At 52.0% G+C, this 17,915-nt stretch overlaps 1 protein-coding gene across 3 annotated transcripts in view; it reads left to right on the forward strand.

Moving 5' to 3' along the window:
* Positions 1-17,915, forward strand: part of MYO1D (myosin ID) — a 156,522-nt gene that overhangs the window by 78,014 nt on the left and 60,593 nt on the right. For all 3 annotated transcript variants that reach the window (XR_011146736.1, XM_068996795.1, XM_068996797.1), the window contains exons 17-20: positions 4,787-5,010; positions 6,223-6,367; positions 6,840-6,944; positions 13,919-14,032. Coding sequence is in view for 2 of the 3 variants with exons in the window: in XM_068996795.1 (XP_068852896.1) it covers positions 4,787-5,010; positions 6,223-6,367; positions 6,840-6,944; positions 13,919-14,032 (588 nt within the window). In the remaining variant the exon portion in view is untranslated. The remainder of the gene's footprint in view (positions 1-4,786; positions 5,011-6,222; positions 6,368-6,839; positions 6,945-13,918; positions 14,033-17,915) is intronic.

Here is a 17,915-nt window from a genome sequence, read left to right on the forward strand (position 1 = left end):
CTGGGGAGGCAGATGGCTCTGGAGCTGGAGCTGAAGCCGTTCCAGCAATGTCACTCTGATTTCAGGCTCCTTCTGCCCTGCGGCTGATTTTTCCTGAAAGATACAGGGACTTGGCCTCTCGGAGGCTGCTGCTCCTCTGTCAGCTTGGGTGGGAGCTGGCTCGGGATTTGGGAGCTGTCAGGGCAATCTCGGGAGGTCAGGCGGGGACAGGGGGATCTTCAGTCTCATTCCCATGGGAAATCAGCTTAACCGGCGGGGAAAGCTACAGAAGGAGGAAAGGGAAGCATGGATTTATTCTTGCCTGTGGGAGGGATGACACAGGGCTCTGCCATCCCAGGCTGCTTTACTCAGGCCGTGAGGATTCTCTAGATGCAAGTTCTGAAGCCCCCAGCTGGCTGGGGTATGTGGCTGGGTTGAAGTGGGAATTAAGAGGTGCCTCTGGCTGTCAGGTCTCAGAGGGGTGATCTTCTGGATCCCTTTGGAACTGAGCATGAAAATCTCTTGGATCTTACCTTGGGTGCAGAGGCCCAAAGGAGAGAGGCAGAACCCTGGATGTACAAATCCTTCTGTGGGGGTTTGGCCCTCCTGGGCCCCCAGCACACACCAGAACAGGACCTTTGCAACAGGAGAATCTGTTAAAGGCCAGGTAAACTTCCCTCTGGGAATCTGATGTGTTTGATTTCATTGTACAGGGCTCAGTGTTCTTGAGTTATGACCTGGAGGTGGGGGAGAATTGAAAAGGTGCATTGGGTAGAGCTCTCCCAATATTCACACCCAAGGAAGGTGTGAGTTGGCAGGAACACTTCAGCATCCTGGAACTGCTTCTTCTGGAAATGCATTGGCACAGGGTGCCCAGAGAAGTTGTGGCTGCCCCTGGATCCCTGGAAGTGTCCAAGGCCAGGCTGGATGGGGCTTGGAGTATCCTGGGATAGTGGAAGGTTGCCCATGGCAGAGGGTTGGAAGTGGATGATTTTTAAGGTCCCTCCAACCCAAACTATCATGTGATTCCATGATTCTGTGATCCTTGTTTGTCTTATGTCCTGCTGCTCACAAAGTACCTGCCCAGCAGGGAGTTTCCTGCTTCGACACCTCCCCTTGTCCCTAGGATGGACCATTCCATGTTTCTGGAAGGCTCCGTGGGACCATCAGGCAGCCAGGTCACCATGGCAGCTCAGCATTACTGAGGGGCTGCTTTGAGCTGCAGTGAGCCCTGCAGCGAAAAAGAAAACCACCAAGGCAGAAAAACAGTTAATTTAAAAAACAGTTAATTTAAAAAATATTTGTCCCCCATTCCCTGGGAGAAGTTTGTCCTTCCCTTTGACTGTTTCCTCACCTTTGAGGTGCTGCCGTGGTGCCGTGGAAGGTCCTCACTGGCAGGGGGTTCTCCAGTTATGACAACTTGATTTGAGAACATGCTTTTCATTAATAGTTCACTGTGTGTGTAGCCAGGGGCATGCCTGGGCTGGATAATTGGATTTGGGAGGCCACTGTTTGTACAGTTGTGACACCTCTTGCTGTGAAGCCAATTTCTGCAGCGATGCAGCTGATACAACATCGGGGCAATCTGTTCCAGCCTTTGTTCCAGGGATGTCTGACTGGTGGAAAAAGTAACCACAGCGAGAGACTTCCCTCAACAGCAGCTCTGCTTCCAGCCCAGGGAAGCAAAATCAAGACCTTGTTCTGTGTCTCAAATGATCCAGGGAAAAGCTGACAGACGTGAAGCGCTACAAAGTCTTGAGCATCTTACACAGATTTGCTGTGTGTGTTCTGTTCTTGAGATCCTGTGGAACACCCAAGGGCTGTTGCACTGTGGCCCTGAGCCCTTTGTTCCTCATTTCTGTTCTTACTAAATTCAAAAATGAGAAGTTGGCAATAGGGTTTTGCCCAGTGGATCGTTTATTGTCCATACATCCCTTACAGGTACATTTTATGCCTCTTCAGTCTATGCTTAGCCTTCTCAGGCAATCCAAATCTTCTTTGCTTTTCTTTAAAACAATTTCCCCAGTACCATTTGGATGCTCAGTTTTTGGATCCTAGTTGGTGATTCTGTCAAGTTCAGTTTCAGAGGCTGCTCTGCCCTCAGTCAGGGAAATGCCAGCTTTAATCCAGCCTTACACGCTTTGGGTGAAATCCAAGCCTTGTGCAAATCAGGTTTAGCCAGGAAGCTTCGAGCCTTGAGCTTCCCAGCAGCTCTGAGGGCCTTTGCGTGGCTGGGGCTGCACCAGATCTGAGCTAAAGCCACCGTGGTCACCGAGTGTGGTAGCAGTGACTGCTGGGCACAGCACGGGGGCTGCAGGGGCTGCTGCCTTCCCTCTGTCCATTGGCCTTGAGGGATAAATAAGGAACGTGTTGTGCATTACTTTATCAGCACACAGGGCTGAGACTCTCAGCCCCAGCTCCCTGGCTTTGGTTGGTGTGCTCAGTCCAGCACTGCTGCTTTCTGCTGTGGCTTTCGTGCCTCCTGCTCTCGCCTTTCCCTTCACTGTCCCCTGTCCTGCCTGGCTTCCCCAGCTCTTCCTTCAGCCACTGGAATGGTCTCTGTTCCCTCACCCTCCCTGGGAGGGAGGTTGCCTTTGGTCACCTCGGCTGTGTTGGGTCGTGCTCAGAATCCCAGAGTGCTTTGGGTTGGGAGGGACATTAAAAACCATCCAGTCCCACCCTGCCATGGGCTGGGACACCTTCCACTAGAAGGGATGTTCAGCCTGGAGGAGGTTCCAGGGAGACCTTAGAGCCTTTTCCAGGGGCTAAAGGAGCTCCAGGAGAGCTGCAGAGGGACTGGGGACAGGGGATGGAGGGATAGGACACAGGGAATGGCTTCCCAGTGCCAGAGGGCAGGGATGGATGGGATCTTGGGCAGGAATTGTTCCCTGGGAGGGTGGGCAGGCCCTGGCACAGGGTGCCCAGAGCAGCTGGGGCTGCCCCTGGATCCCTGGCAGTGTCCCAGGCCAGGTTGGACATTGGGGCTTGGAGCAACCTGGGACAGTGGGAGGTGTCCCTGCCCATGGCAGGGGGTGGAACGAGAGGGTCTTTCAGGTCTTTCCCAACCCAAATTGTTCTATGATGCTGTGATTCTATGTGGGCAGGACTATGCAGGTTCTGGGCTCTGTTCTGGTATGTGACAGCACAAATGGGCTCCACTGATGGGTTTGATGCTCCATAAAGTGCTGGGTGCTCCAGCAACTGCCCAGGCTCTGCCAGAGCTCCACGGATCGTGTCTGTTGGGAATGGGAGACATCCCCCACAGGGACAGTGAGGCCAAAGGAGAACAAGGAGGGAGAACTCTGACAGAGGTTGAAGAGAAATTCTCTGCTTTTGAGGGGTTTGGGACCCAAAATCTCTGTGTTTCTCTTTAAACTTGGGATGTCTGGAGAGGATCAGCCCCTCACAGCTCTGCACTGATTGCTGTGTGAGCTTTCCTCAGCTGCATGGCAGGACTGTCAGTGAAGCTGTCAGGAGAACCTCTGACATCAGCTTCACAAAGCAATGGCCGTGTTGAAAACTGCCTTGGGTAATTAATTAATCCTTCTGTAAATAGGGGCTTGATGTGCACCAGCAGTGCTGTGGGATCTTTTTCGGAGGGAAATAAAGTCTGTGACAGGACTGTGGTGAGCAGGGAGGCTCTTGGCAGGTGCAGGAGGTTCGTTATCCTTCCAGTTAAATTCTGCAAGGAAAAAAAATCCAGTCTGCTGCTTGGTGGGTTGTGTTGGAGGGTGAGTACAGGTGGGAAGGGATCCCTGGGGAAGGTGCTCGGGAATGCCCGTTCCTCTTGGCTGGTTCCAGGATGGAGCAGCACCTGCCTCCTTCCTTCTCCTGGGGCTTCTCCTTAGCAGCTGGTGGCTGTGCACTGTCACTGTCATGTCAGCACTGGAGCAGCCTTCCAGCACCACTTCCCAGAGTGTCCCCTGGCAGGGGGTGCCAGGAGAAGCCCAGGAGCTGCTGTGTGCTCTGCTTGTGGTGCTCTCCAGGCACAAACACAACTCACAGTGACACTGGAGAAGCTGGGCCCCATCCCAGAAGTTTGGGGGATATCCTTTGGTTTGCATATTTGGTTGTTTTTCCACACATGACCAGAATAGATACTCCCCAGGCTATTTTCAGAGCAATCTTCTTTTAATCAGAGTTAAAAATGCTTCTTTGTTCTCAATTAGCACAGAGTCATGGAATGGGCTGGGGTGGAAGGGACTGGAATGCCCATGCACATCCACCCCCTGCCATGGGCAGGGACACCTTCCACTGTCCCAGGCTGCTCCAAGCCCCAATGTCCAACCTGACCTTGGACACTGCCAGGGATCCAGGGGCAGCCCCAGCTGCTCTGGGCACCCTGTGCCAGGGCCTGCCCACCCTCCCAGGGAACAATTCCTTCCCAAGATCCCATCCATCCCTGCCCTCTGGCACTGGGAAGCCATTCCCTGTGTCCTATCCCTCCATCCCCTGTCCCCAGTCCCTCTCCAGCTCTCCTGGAGCTCCTTTAGGGCCTGCAAGGGGCTCTGAGCTCTCCCTGGAGCTTCTCCTCTCCAGCTGAGCACCCCCAGCTCTCCCAGCCTGGCTCCAGAGCAGAGGGGCTCCAGCCATTTGATCATTTCCATGGCCTTCTCTGGATTTGCTCCTTTCTCGTGTTGGGATCTCAGCCATAGACACGCTGGTTTTCAGTCATGTTCTACCCGGATTTGATTGGCACTGGGAAGTCCCTTCCCTTGAAATAAAACTACAAATCTGTGTAGTACAGCAAGAGAAAAGCAAACGCTTCTCCTGCTCTCCCTGCTGACTCCGTGTGTCCCTGGCACAGGTGTGGAGGGGCACGCTGGCCCGCCTGCGCTACCGGCGGACCAAGGCGGCGCTGGCCATCGTGCGGCACTACCGGCGCCACAAGGTCCGGGCCTACCTGCGCGAGGTCGTGCGGCGCTTCCAGGGCGTGCGGCTGCTGCCCGACCGCGGCCGCAGCATCCCCTGGCCCGCCCCGCCCAAGGTGCTGCGCCGCTTCGAGGAGGCTCTGCAGGACATCTACCACAGGTACGGCCCAGCTGCCCCGTGTCACACCCACTGCTCGCCCCAAGGGACACCTGGCTGAAGGATGTTGGTTGGGTGTCGCTGGCGCTGTGCCCTTGAGCAGGCGGATAATTCTGGTCCAAACATTTAGGGTTGAATCACAGAATCCCGGGATGGTTTGGATCTTAAAGCCCATCCAGTTCCACCCCGGGCCGTGGGCAAGGGCGCCTTCCACCAGACCAGGTTGCTCCACTGTGATGAACATTGGGTTTCCTTCCCTGGCCCCTTCCTGGGCCCCTTCCTTGGTCCCTTCCTGGCCTTTCTGGTTGGTTTTGAAAGGAAGGAGCAGCTGCTCTTGGATGAGGGGGAAGAGAAAAAGAATCTTCTCGATTTCCTCAAGACTCCTGGTAGTAAGCCAGTGTTTTTCTGCAGTAAAATGAGTGCTGTTCCCCTGGTCACCCATGTTCTGTGTGCAGAACAGGTGTTTGTACCTTCATTAAACCTCCCAGTATCTAAAGGCTGGGCATTTTTTCTCTGGGAAGCTACAATTTTTCTCTGGGAAGCTACAACTGTAACAAAACAGTTACAATTCCAGTTTGAGAAATGACTTTGGAAAGTGGCTGAACAAGAGAAATGTTGGCTGGAAGGGCTTTCAGAGATCTCCTGTCCAGCCATCAGCTTGCAGCGCAGTTCCAGCAGCTCTAGATCAAGTCAGCTTTGTTATTTTCCCCAGCTGTCTCTTTCAGGAGAGACATCCATCCACCCACAGCCTGTCTGGGGAGAGAGGCCTGCTTTCAGAATTAGCTCAATTATCAGAACTACAGAATTTTAGTTGCTAAAATGTCTTTTTATAGCATTAATCCTGGAGCTCTGGTGCTGCTGAGCAATGGATGGGCTGCCCTGCCCTGCCCCGTGGTGCAGTTGGAACTGAAGGGCCAAATTCAGCTGTTAAAGGAGAATGATGCTGAAAGTGAGCCCAAAAATGGGGCTAGCAAACACTTCATTGCAAAGAGATGCACCAGTGGTAGACTCATGGGTGTGGGATGGGGAGTGTGGCACCCAGACCTATCAGGGTTGGGGTGAGCCGTGACTTTAAAACATCAACTGACCTTTGCAGCTTTAGGAATGCTCGGGAAGGACTCTGAGGGTGTCCTCGTGGTGCTGCTCTGGCAGCAGGAGTCCTTCCTGGGTGAGCTCCAGGCTGTGGGGCTGACCCAGGCCTTGGTTTGGTGGCAGGTGGAGAGCGGCCGAGCTCATCCGGAGCGTGCCCCCAGAAGCGCTGCCTCAGCTGAGAGCCAAGGTCGCTGCCATGGAGCTGCTGAAGGGCCACAGGGCTGACATCGGCCTCCAGAGAGCCTGGCAGGGCAACTACATCGCACTGGTGAGTGCAGGGGCCTGGGCTCAGGGTGCTGGAAGGGGGGAAATTCGGGCAAATGAGCATTGGTTTCTCAGGAGGAAAAGTACTTGGAAATTTGCTCTGTGAAAGGGTTTCATGTGGGTTCAAACTCTTGACTTCCACTGCACTGGAAGTGACCTTTGTGAATCCTGAGCAGCAGCATTAAAGCAGTGCCATCAGCTGGCTCTGCAAACAGGCAAAGCCAGACCTCACAGGGAGGCTAAAATGCTGGATGGGGTGGAAAAGAGCAGAGACTGAACAGGAACAAAGAAATTCTCTCTGGGCAGGTTTGCTTGCTGCCCTCTACTCCATCCTTCCTTCGAGCATTTTGGTGTGGCAAGGTTTGGTTTCCCAGAGCACAGAAGGGTGGAGGGAGCTGTGTCCCAGCCATGCCACTGCCAGCCCCTCTTCCCCCAGCCCCCCAAGGAGAGTCCTGAGCCTGTCTCTGCTCTTCCAGAAACCAGACAGCCCCCAGAGCTCGGGCTCCTTCACCCCGGTGGCCAACGAGCTGAAGCGCAAGGACAAGTACATGAACATCCTCTTCTCGTGCCACGTCCGCAAGGTAACGGGGCTGGGGCGTCCTGGGTGCCCAGTGGGAGCAGGAGGTGACCCTGGGGATGCTTGGGCAGCAGTTCAGAGCTGTTCCAAGGAGCTGCATCAGGGATTTTTTGGGTGGATACCTCCTGCGCCAGGGCTGGGTGGCTGCTGGGGCCTCGTTGCAGGGAGTTGGAACTGAATGGTCTTTAAGGACCCTTCAACCCAAACCCTTCCATGATTTCATGATAAAATCATTTCATTCTGCATAACTGGTTTGGGTCTGACATTTTTCATAGCGGAATTGGGTTTTTTGTTAATTTGGTTGGAAGGTTTAAACAACTAATTAAAAAAACAGACTTGCTTAATTGTTGTGGGTAGCTCCTACAGATGCTGGTTTGAAATATCTGTCAGGGAAGGATATTTTAATTTTACAAAGCCAACAGACAAACCCAATTTTAGTGGCAAGCCAGGGCTGTGGATGTTGAGGTGTTTTTAAGAAGCTGTATATTCTTTTTATTTCTAAATATTGCAGTTGGTCCCCACGTGCACAGTTATTCCTTATGATTCTGCAAATGTTACATCTGCACAACTCATTCTGCAGCACAAAATCTCACTTCATAATAAAACTTTGCCAGTGGCAGCGAGTTATATTGTTTATTCAACAGCAATTGGTGTTTATAAAAGTAGAAATCTCTAATTGGTTTCCAAGCAAAAACATTTCAGTGGAGTTTGGTGTTGCTGTGACCACGTTCTCTGTGAGGACAGGGTTCACTGCTGGGATGGGTGCTTTGGGTGAGTGGTCGTGTCAGGATTAAAGGAGGAGCGGGCGAGTCTGAATCCAAAGTTCCTCTTTACAACCTCACAGCTCTTGGGCTGAGCCTCCCTGAGGGACAGAGAAATGCACAATTCCCCCTGGCTTTTTTCAAGTTAGGCTAAAAACAAAATAATTCTTCTTCTAACTCATGTAATGAACTGAGTCCAGTTGTAGTTTCTGGCTAAACTGGGATAGCTGTAAAAAGGACAATATTCAGTCATGAGAGAGGTGATGATGGGAATTGTGGGTTTGGATGGGAATGGAGTGATGGTGAGGGGAATCACTCGGGGTCTGTGTGAGATGAACACAGTGTGGGAGTTTTATCTGGCTCACTGTCATGCAGCTTTCCAGCCTTTAAGTCCTTGTGTTTCTCTTGCTCCTGGTTCAGCTCTCAAGGACAATCTCCTGCGCAAGCACAGGGCAAAGCAGATTCCTGAAGCACAGATCCACATTTCACCCTGTTCCCTAAGTGCAAGGACAGAGCTCCTGCCTTCAGACAAGTGTCTGAGCAGCATTTGTTGGTTTTGGTGTGTGAAGGAATCCCTGAGCCGTGTTTCCATACTGTGACTGTGCTGGGAAAATCCAGGTTTTGTGGGGTTTGTTGCATTGAGATGCCAGCACTTCAACAGCAGAAGCAGAATGGGGATGGAATAGGTGTTACCCACCATAAAGTGGATTTCTCCTGAGCCTGAAAGGCTTTCAGTGCTCTCAGAGGCAAAGCTTTAGCTGATTGTGGGTGCAGTAAAAGGGCAGCTCAACTGAAATCACAAATATTGCAGCGTTAGAGACCTGCAGCCTTGTGGTTTTTAAATTACCTTGTAACTTCTTTTACCTTTTGAAAGGTTAAATTGTTGTTACTTTCTTCTCTCAGAGAGGTGGGACTTGATCTCCTGCTGGCCTGCTCAGTTAGGGATTCCTTGGCATGGCTTTGGAGCCATCAGCAAGGAAGCTCTTGGATCCCTGGAAGTGTCCAAGACTGGGTTGGACAGGGCTGGAGCAGCCTGGGACAGTGGGAGGTGTCCCTGCCCATGGCAGGGGTGGCACTGGATGGGCTTTAAGGTCCCTCCAAACACAAACCACTCCATGATTCCATGATCTCAGCACTGTTGAGCACAGGACTGCAGTGCTGTGCCATCCTCAGGGTTGTGTGTGAGCCTGCTGAGAGATCCCAGAGCATCTCCATGTCACAAATCCCAACCCACACTGGGATGTCGCCCCTTCCTGAGGGAACCGTTTGTCTTCCTGCTTGTATGGACAGGAAATATCTGGGTGAGCCTGACATGAACAGAGCAGGGAAGACAAACACTGCTGAAATTTGAAGGTTAACAGGACAAGGATTTGACGTGAGAATTTAGCATTTCCCTTTCCAAGCAAGGCACTTCCTCAGGTCATCTGTTCTGGCTTAAACACTGCATCTGCAGACTAAGCACCAGTGAGAGCTGAGGGAGAGTGGGAGTGACTCCGTGCTCCGACTGCAGCACAGGCTGGGAACAGCCTCAGCCTCCCTTTGCCCTTCACAGGAAACAATTTCCACCCTGAGCTGTTTAAAAGGAAGGTGTTTCTCTTGTCAGAAATACAAGTCTTGCCATCCTGCCTCTTTCCCCAGAGTAAGGGCAGTCCCCGGGTGACCCTCAGTGCTGGGGCAGGGGGAATCTCTCCTGGTTGCTGCATTCTTCCCTTTGAATTTTTAACAAATAAATCATCAGTTTCTTCCTTTTAGCCTTGACTTCCCCATGTCCTACCAAACGTTCTTGGCCCAGGGTGGCACTTGGTGCTGGCACGTGCAGCCTGGCCCCGTGCTCAGGGCAGGTTTGTCACATCTCTGATGTTAAACCAGGTTCCTTGTGGGTTTGCAGATTGTGTGTGTTCTCTGCTGAAAATTGGTTCATGTGAAGCTTTAACAGGGGCCTGAAAAGTGAATTACAGAAATGGAATTGTAATTATCAGGTGATTTCATTGCTTCCCTTAAATAATTCTCCTGAACAAAGCAGCAATTCACAAAAAAGGCTGTTCAAGTTCATCCGTGGTGTGTTTTCATGATTCAGCTTATTTGAGGACTCTTGAGCAAAAACCGTGCTGCTCCTGCTGGTGCCTGAGGCAGGAAGGTGTTTGTGGGAAGGTGTTAAAGGGCACTTTGGTGAGCCTGGGGTGAATGTTCTGTTTCTGAGGCAGCATCAGCCTTCCTTTCTGGCTTCCTTCAGGTACTGAGTCACCAAACCATGTGTGACGTAGCTGTTGACAGTCAACAGCAATGTCAGGGTCTGCTCTTGGAAATGCTCAGATACCTGCAGTCTAATACACTTCTTTATTTGAACAGGATAAGAGCATAAATACTGGGCAACTTGAAAAGACACAGGTTGAGCCCAGAGGTCACCTTTTAAACACATTTATGAGTGGAGCACACCCTGTGACCTGGCAGATATTGGTTCATTAAATTCATTGAGACAGGATTTTTGTAGCTGATGGCTGACATTGATCTGATGAGCACTTCAGGAAGAATCTAGAAGATTCTAGATCAAGAAGAATTTCCTGGAAAGGGTGGTCAGGCATTGCAAGGGGCTGCCCAGGGGGGTTTGGAGTCCCCATCCCTGGAGGTGTCCAAGGAACACCTGGAGGTGGCACTCAGTGCTCTGAGCTGGTGACAAGGTGGGCATCGGGTACAGGGTGGACTCAATGATCTTGGAGGGCTTTTCCAAGCTCAGTGATTCTGGGATTCTAAGTCAAAGAAGTAAATTTATCCAGGAACTGCTCTCCAGGTTTTGAGAGGTGCTGGTAGAGTTGCTGCTGGTTCTTTGCCTGTGTGGGGGCCCAACTTCAGCAGCTTGAGCTGAATAATAACAGGGGGGCTCTGTTTGGACCAGTTTTTACAGAAGGGTTCTGAAGAGGCTTTGAAGCCTCACTGTGGGCTGTGTGGTTGCTTCCCTGCAGTAGGTACAGGTAGAAGCAGGTCATTCCTGCCTATGGAAAAATCCATCTTTTCTGAGCATTGTGGTGCTCTTCACTTTTTCAAAGGAAATCTTCCCGATTTTTGCCTTAGGAGAAACCAAATGCATATTTCATGCAAACCTCCAGATTTTGTTGGATCACCTAGGAAACAACTCTCTCTCTTTTTTTTTTCTTTAGAATAAAGCTTTTCATCCCACTTTTCCCTTGTCACTTGTGGCACCAAGCTCCCTTGAGAGCAACATCTCTTCCGAAGGCCGGTGCCCTGCGGTGTCCAGAGGCCACTGACAGAGACCTGAAAAACTTCCTTGAAGATTTTTCAGCTCTAGGCCAGACCTTCATTTCCCCCATGAGCTTGTCAAGAAGCTAAACTAGGACTGATTCGCATTTGGATCAACAAGATATAAATACAGAATGCCCAGAAGGTGCAGAGAACACAATGCTGGGAAGGGCTGTTCCCCAGGAGGGAATGAGCTGTAGCTGAGAACATAAGGCCTGTCCTTACTCCTACAAGCCCAGTAATGGTATTTGCACTGTCTGAGTCCCTTCTGTGCCTGCTCCCCACTGTGACAGTTTTTACTTTAACCCACAGCAGGTATTATTTACTTAAATGCACTGTAGGTGCATGAGGCACCTGAGGCCTCTTTTGCTTGGAAAGAGCTGGAAGGACATGAGAATTTGCTCCTCAGGTGAGATGAGCTGCTGGTACATTTCTTTAGCTGAATTTTAATACTAAAACCAAGGGGAAGTCGAGAAAGAAGAGGAATTTAAAACATGCCTGCAGAACTCCCACAGTATTCCATTGCTGTGGAATGCACCTTTGGGGAGCTGGTTGCCAGTGGCTGAAGGTGAGTCCAGGTGTGCCAGAGGCCACCTGGTTCAGGAATAGTGTGGCAGCAGGAGCAGGGCAGTGCCTGTCCCCTGAGCTGGCACTGCTGGGGGACTTCCAGTCTTGGGGTCAGTTCTGGGCCCTCATGACAGGAAAGACTTGGAGGGGCTGGAGTGTGTCCAGGGAAGGGAACAGAGTTGAGAAAGGCTCTGGAGCCCCAGGAGCAGCTGAGGGAGCTGAAAAGGGGCTCAGCCTGGAGCAAAGGAGGCTCAGGGGGGACCTTGTGGCTCTGCACAAGTCCCTGACAGGAGGGGGCAGCCAGGGGGGGTCGGGCTCTGCTGCCAGGGAACAGGGACAGGAGGAGAGGGAACGGCCTCAGGCTGGGCCAGGGGAGGTTTAGGTTGGAGACTGGGGAAAATTTGGTCACAGAAAGAGTAGTCAGGACACAGCTGCCCAGGGCAGGGGTGGAGTCCCCATCTCTGGAGGGGTTTCAAAGCCATGTGGCACTTGGGGACAGGGGTCAGTGGTGGCCTTGGCAGTGCTGGAGGAACAGTTTGATTCGGTGATCTCAGAGGGCTTTTCCAGCCTTTCTGACCCTGTGAAAGCTGAGTGTGCTTCCCATCTCTGCTTCCCAGGCAGCAGCCACGGGACCTCCTGCCCTGGGGTGGCTCTGGCATCACAGCACCAGAAATTTGCTCCCTTTGTCACCGGGGGCTCGGGGCTGGGGGTGGGCAGGGACAGCAGCCAGGCAGGATCAGTGCACAGGGAGCGTTCACTGGGTCAGACTCTTCAAACAAATCACAGTAAATCAATGCCGCAGCATTGATCTGAGCTCTGAGGGGCAGATCCAGCCCCAGGGACTGGACTTTGGTTCAGCTCCCAGGACGTGGAGCGTGGAGAGCCCAGAGCTGCCCCCGATCCTGGTGAGGAGCTGGTGCTGCTCCGCTCCAGCACCCGACATGTGGCACCAGGCTCTCCTAGCCAGGCACTCCTAACCTACTTTCTCAGGGCCATTCAGTGTTTTGTAGCCTTTAGGCTTTTCTCTTCCATTCATCTGCTTCCTAAAATAATCCTGGTTACTCAGCATCTCTTCCTGTGAGCCTTCCCAGGCCCTCAGTCATGTTCTTCACCTTCTCTGAACCACCCCAGTCTCCTTCACGCTCACCACCCTGGTCCTTCACAGGCTATTCCAGGTGAGCCCATGGCTCCCAGGACGTCATTCCCATGTTATCCCTTGCCTATGCCAGCATTCTGCTTTCTCTGAGCTGCCTCATGTCTTTGTGCCAAGATCTCTCCAGAGCTGTCTGAAATCATCCTCGGTTGCTTTTTCTGAGTCGATGCTGTTAAAGTAAAGCTGTCACAGAGCTCCCCAATTTGCATTTTTTGCCTTTATTTGCTCTGAACTTTGTCACTCTGCTGCCTCCTGACTGAGGATATTTAAGTTCTCCCGTTTGTCTCCTGATTTCACCCTGGAAAATCCTATTTATGTTCATCCTCCTCGTCACGTCTTACCCTTGTCTCCCCTTCTCAGTTGATTAATAAATATCTCAGTGACTGTGATACACTGATGACTCTGCTTTTGCCTCAGTGAAAAACAATTTCTACTTTGTGTCCTACTTTCTTACGCACTTCCGACAAAACTTCCCATCCTGCCTGGTGAGTGTTTAGTGCTGAGGGGCATCCCACAGCCTGGATGAGGTGGAGCTGCTGGACTGAGTCCAGAGCCACGGAAATGCTCTGAGGGCTGGAGCCCCTCTGCTCTGGAGCCAGGCTGGGAGAGCTGGGGGTGTTCACCTGGAGAGGAGAAGCCCCAGGGAGAGCTCAGAGCCCCTTGCAGGTCCTAAAGGGGCTCCAGGAGAGCTGGAGGGGGACTGGGGACAAGGGCTGGAGTGGCAGAACCCAGAATCCAGAACAAGGATGGCCCAAAGCCTCAGGTCTGGACTGTGCCAGCCCCTGGAACAGCCTGGGCTCTGCGGGGCAGGGATTTTCCATGGAACCCTTGGGGTGCCAAAGGCACATGGATAATGTGGGAACAACAGCCTGGGATTGGGCTCCACATGGACTTGAACGTGGCTGGGGGTAGCATCTGTCCTGGGTTTGAGTGAAGCCCTGGAACTTCCCGGGGTGCCACAGCTCTGCTGGATAACCAGGAACGTTGCTCCTCTGAGACGCTGCGTTTCTCTGTTTGTAAAATGGGACTACAGGGACCATGTTCCCTTTTCACTCCGAGGAGAAAACCTGTTTAGGAGCTGTGTGGGTTTGGGGTATTTTTGTGTGAGTTTGGGGTATTTGTTAGAGTGTTTGTTGTGTGAGTTTGGAGTGGTTTTGTGTGTGTTTGGCACTTAGCACCACACAGTTTCCTCTCCTGTGTTCCTGCAGTGATCAGTGGCACTGAGCAGGTGTTTCTCTGCAGGTGAATCGCTTTAACAAGGTGGAGGACAGGGCCATTTTCATCACTGACAGACACCTGTACAAGATGGACCCCATGAAGCAGTACAAGGTGATGAGGACCATCCCGCTCTACAACGTGAGTACAGCACTGGGGATCCTCCTCTGAGGCTCTTTCAGGACAGTGTCTTTACTCTGTAGCTCCATTTTCAATATCCATAAAATGGAAAAAGTCCTTGGGTTGCAGTTTTTAATATATTTAATGTCTTTATATCAGTTATAGCGCAGTTATTGCAACACCAAAGCATCAGGGTGGGAGTGTTGGGGTGTCCTGGGCAGGGCCAGGAATTGGACTGGATGGTCCTGGTGGGTCCCTTCCAACTCAGGATATTCCATGGTTCTATGATTCTCTGATCATACTAGCTTTTAATTTCAGTGCATAAAATAAAAGCTAAACCCCAACTGCCTCTTCCACTTCTCTGCTCCCTCCCTGTTTCAGTTTCCTTTGCTGTGTGCAGGATCCTGCCCCTGGAAGGGGTTGGCATTTCACAGCAGCTTATGGCACTATTCCCATGTCTCTGAGGGATTGTTTGATCCTTCCTGTTGTGCTTGAATTTATTTATTTTTATTTTTTTATATTTGTTCATGCTTAATGTAAATCTTACCAAAGCTAAACTTGGAATTACAGCGAGGTCTGGCCTTGGGGGCCGCAGTGTGGAGCTGCCAGGGCCAAGGCAGCAGATTATCAGGGATGGAAGGGGGTGGGCAGCACCTCAGCTCTGCTCCCTGGCATCCTGGAGCAGGGATTCAGCTGCCTGCCTGTCTCCCTCAGCCCGAGGTGACAGTGCTCTGGTTATCTCCAACCTCCAGAGCCTGCCTGGCTGCTGGGAAATGCCCTGCACAGATTTGTTGGGATGTTTGCATTTGGAGAAGCGACAAACCTGGCATTTCTGTATTGCCGGGAGTGCAGGGATGGGATTAGGGTGAGGGTGAAATCTCATCCACAGATGTGGGGGCAATGATTAGCTCTGGCTGCATCCATAATGTTGGGTTTAGAGTCTCCTCCTGCCCTCTTTGCTGGGCATCAGCCTCAGCTGGGCACCCAGCACAGCGTATCCATGGAGTAGCTGCTCCCAGTAGGAATCCTGGCTGCAGCAGACAGTGTCTCCATGGCAGTGCCTCTTGTTTTGAAAGGAAGCTGCCCTGAGCAGCTGCGGGAGCTTTTCCTGGCTGCTGTTCTGTCCCAGTGCCGGTGTCTCAGTGCTCAGAGGGGCTGCTGGCACATCCTGCTGTGTGCCCAGGGGCTGTGTGCCCGTGCAAACCGGGGTGCAAACACTCCCAGCCTGGTGCAGACACCTCCAGCCCGGTGAAAACCGAGGTGCAAACATCCCCAACCTCTCAGCAGAGCTCAGACACTCACACACTCACAGCCTTTTAGCAGAGGGGTTTTCCACACCTGATTTCCCAGGTGTTCCCAGACAAGTGTTATTTGATGACGTGGACATGGTGGGGTTTTGTCCATCAGGATTTCTCACTGCTGTTTTCTCCTCTCTTACCTTAGCCAAAGTGTCCAGGTCACTGAAATTCACTGACTGTAGGGCTGGTTAGAGATAAATCTGTGTTTATCAGAGGTTTAGAACAATGTCTGCTGTACCTGTGTGCCTGATGGGTGTAAGGGTGCAGACTGTACATTTACAACAGCACAAGACCAGGCCATTGTTGGTCACCTGAACATTTCCCTCTGAAATCCTTAAAGCCTGAAAAATTAGAGGTGAGCAAGTCAGGTACAATGGCAGGTTACTTAGAGAATATCTGTTACTAAGAAATGTCAGTAATTGTTGCTTTTTCACCAAAAAAAAAGTGTGTCTGAGATAGAATATCCATTCCTACAGGGAGCCCCAGGCTGTGTGGTGGTCCTGTGCTGGCTGTGTTCTGGCTGTGGTTTTGGCTCTGTGTTGGTTCTGTGTTGGTTGTGTGGCTGCTTTGCAGTTCCTCAGGACGAGCAGTTAATGGTCTGTGCAGGCAGACCATTCTCTTGCTCTGAGAGTTCTCACATTTCTGCAGATATAAATCAGTTTTATTGGTAGATCTGCAGTTATTCCCTTCAGTAATCAACCACAGGGATTCTTGGCCAGTTTCTTTGACCTGAGCAGGAGTCCTTGGTATTCCAGGGGTCCTGGAGTGCTTGGCACAGGAGGGATGGATCCAGGAGATCCTCTGCTGACCCAAACAGGTGTCAGGGTAATATTCCAGGGTGGAAATTTGATTAAAACAAGCTTTGGTAAATTCCATGGTGTAAAATTCCAGCTCTGTTGGCCAGAGCCTCTCCCTGTAGCGGCTCCTCCTGCCCTGTGGTCCTGGGGAGCAGCCCCAGCCCTGCCCGAGCCCAGCGGGGCTGCTCCAGGGGCTGGGGTGGGCACTGATCCTGCTGATGGATCCAGAGCCCCCCGAGCTGCAGGAAAGGGAGAGGAGGAGAGAGTTTGGGGTGTCTTTGATTCATACACAGGACACAAAGTATTTCATAGAATCATGGATTGAATTTGGATTGGAAGGGACCTTAAAGCCCCTCCAGTGCCACCCCTGCCATGGGCAGGGACACCTCCCACTGTCCCAGGCTGCTCCAAGCCCCGTCCAGCCTGGCCTGGGCACTGCCAGGAATCCAGGGGCAGCCCCAGCTGCTCTGGGCACCCTGTGCCAGGGCCTGCCCACCCTCTGAGGGAAGAATTTTTTCCTAATATCCAGCCTAAACCTACTCTCTTCTAGTTTGAAGCCACTCCATTTGTATTTCTCTTGCCAGGATTTCTCAAATTTACCTCTGGCAAACAGTCAATCCTGCAGAGGAGTTGTTTGTTCCTTGTTGTAGTTATGTTTTATATTTGTTACCTAATGTTTGTATTTGTGTTGTTTTTCCACTCCTGAGCTGCCTTGCACACTGTCCCCTGTTTTTCTGTGCCTGATCCCCCCCTTCACGGGAGCCCTTCCTCCATGTGAGGGAGGCAGTGGAAAGAGCTGGTCAGTGATACAGAAATTCCTTCCTTTTTGGGAAAACAGCAATTGTTTGAAATGCTCTGAAGGTTTTTTGAGGAGCAAATGGATGATGATGACACCAGCTGGGATGTGTATCCGTGGAGCAGCCCTGTCCTACGTTTGGATGAGTGTTCTCTGGGAAGAGGGAGCGTCCTTCCCACGCACAGAGGTGAACCCGGCTGGAATCCTCTGCCTGCTCCCTCTGCTGCTCCTTGTCAGCGTTTCCAAGCACCCTGTCAGCACAGCAGCATCCTCAGGGGTGGCGTTTCCATGGAAATCTCACTGGAGACAGTCAGCTGATGGCTGCTACAGACACAAACTTGTTTTCAGCTGAGGAAATCGCTCCCCATCGCCCACAGCCAGGTTTGCCTGGCCATGGTTGGAGTCACTCGTGTCCCTGCACGGTGCCAGCTCTGCACTGGGACAGGGGGAAGGGCTGGGAACTAAACAGGTTTGGTTTGGCTCAGATGGAAGGAAGGAGTTCTTTACAGTGAGGGCAGGGAGGCCCTGGCACAGGGTGCCCAGAGCAGCTGGGGCTGCCCCTGGATCCCTGGCACTGTCCCCAGGCCAGGCTGGACATTGGGGCTTGGAGCAGCCTGGGACAGTGGGAGGTGTCCCTGCCCATGGCAGGGGTGGCACTGGGTGATCCTTAAGGTCCCTTCCAGCCCAAACCATCCCAGGGCTCTGGGTGAGGAATGTGTCATTCCCTGCACGTGACAAAGAGCAGCTTCCCTGTCAGCCCTGGTGGATTCTCCGTATGGAGAAGCTGCTTTGGGGGATTCTGTGGGTGGGTTTTCCATGTGCCAGCACTCTGGCACTGCCTCAGAGTACCAATCCACAGTGACCTTCTTGTTCTTACCTGAATTAAAACTGAGCAGGTAATGGCTGTGAGGAATTAAAAGGCACCCAAGCAGCAGAAGGGCTCTTGCAGCCACCTCTCCCCTCCAGTGGTGAACATAATAAAGGATGTTCTGGAGAAGCTGAGGACTTTTTCC

Source organism: Aphelocoma coerulescens, chromosome 27, assembly GCF_041296385.1.
Source record: "Aphelocoma coerulescens isolate FSJ_1873_10779 chromosome 27, UR_Acoe_1.0, whole genome shotgun sequence".
In the NCBI taxonomy this organism is placed as follows: domain Eukaryota; kingdom Metazoa; phylum Chordata; class Aves; order Passeriformes; family Corvidae; genus Aphelocoma; species Aphelocoma coerulescens.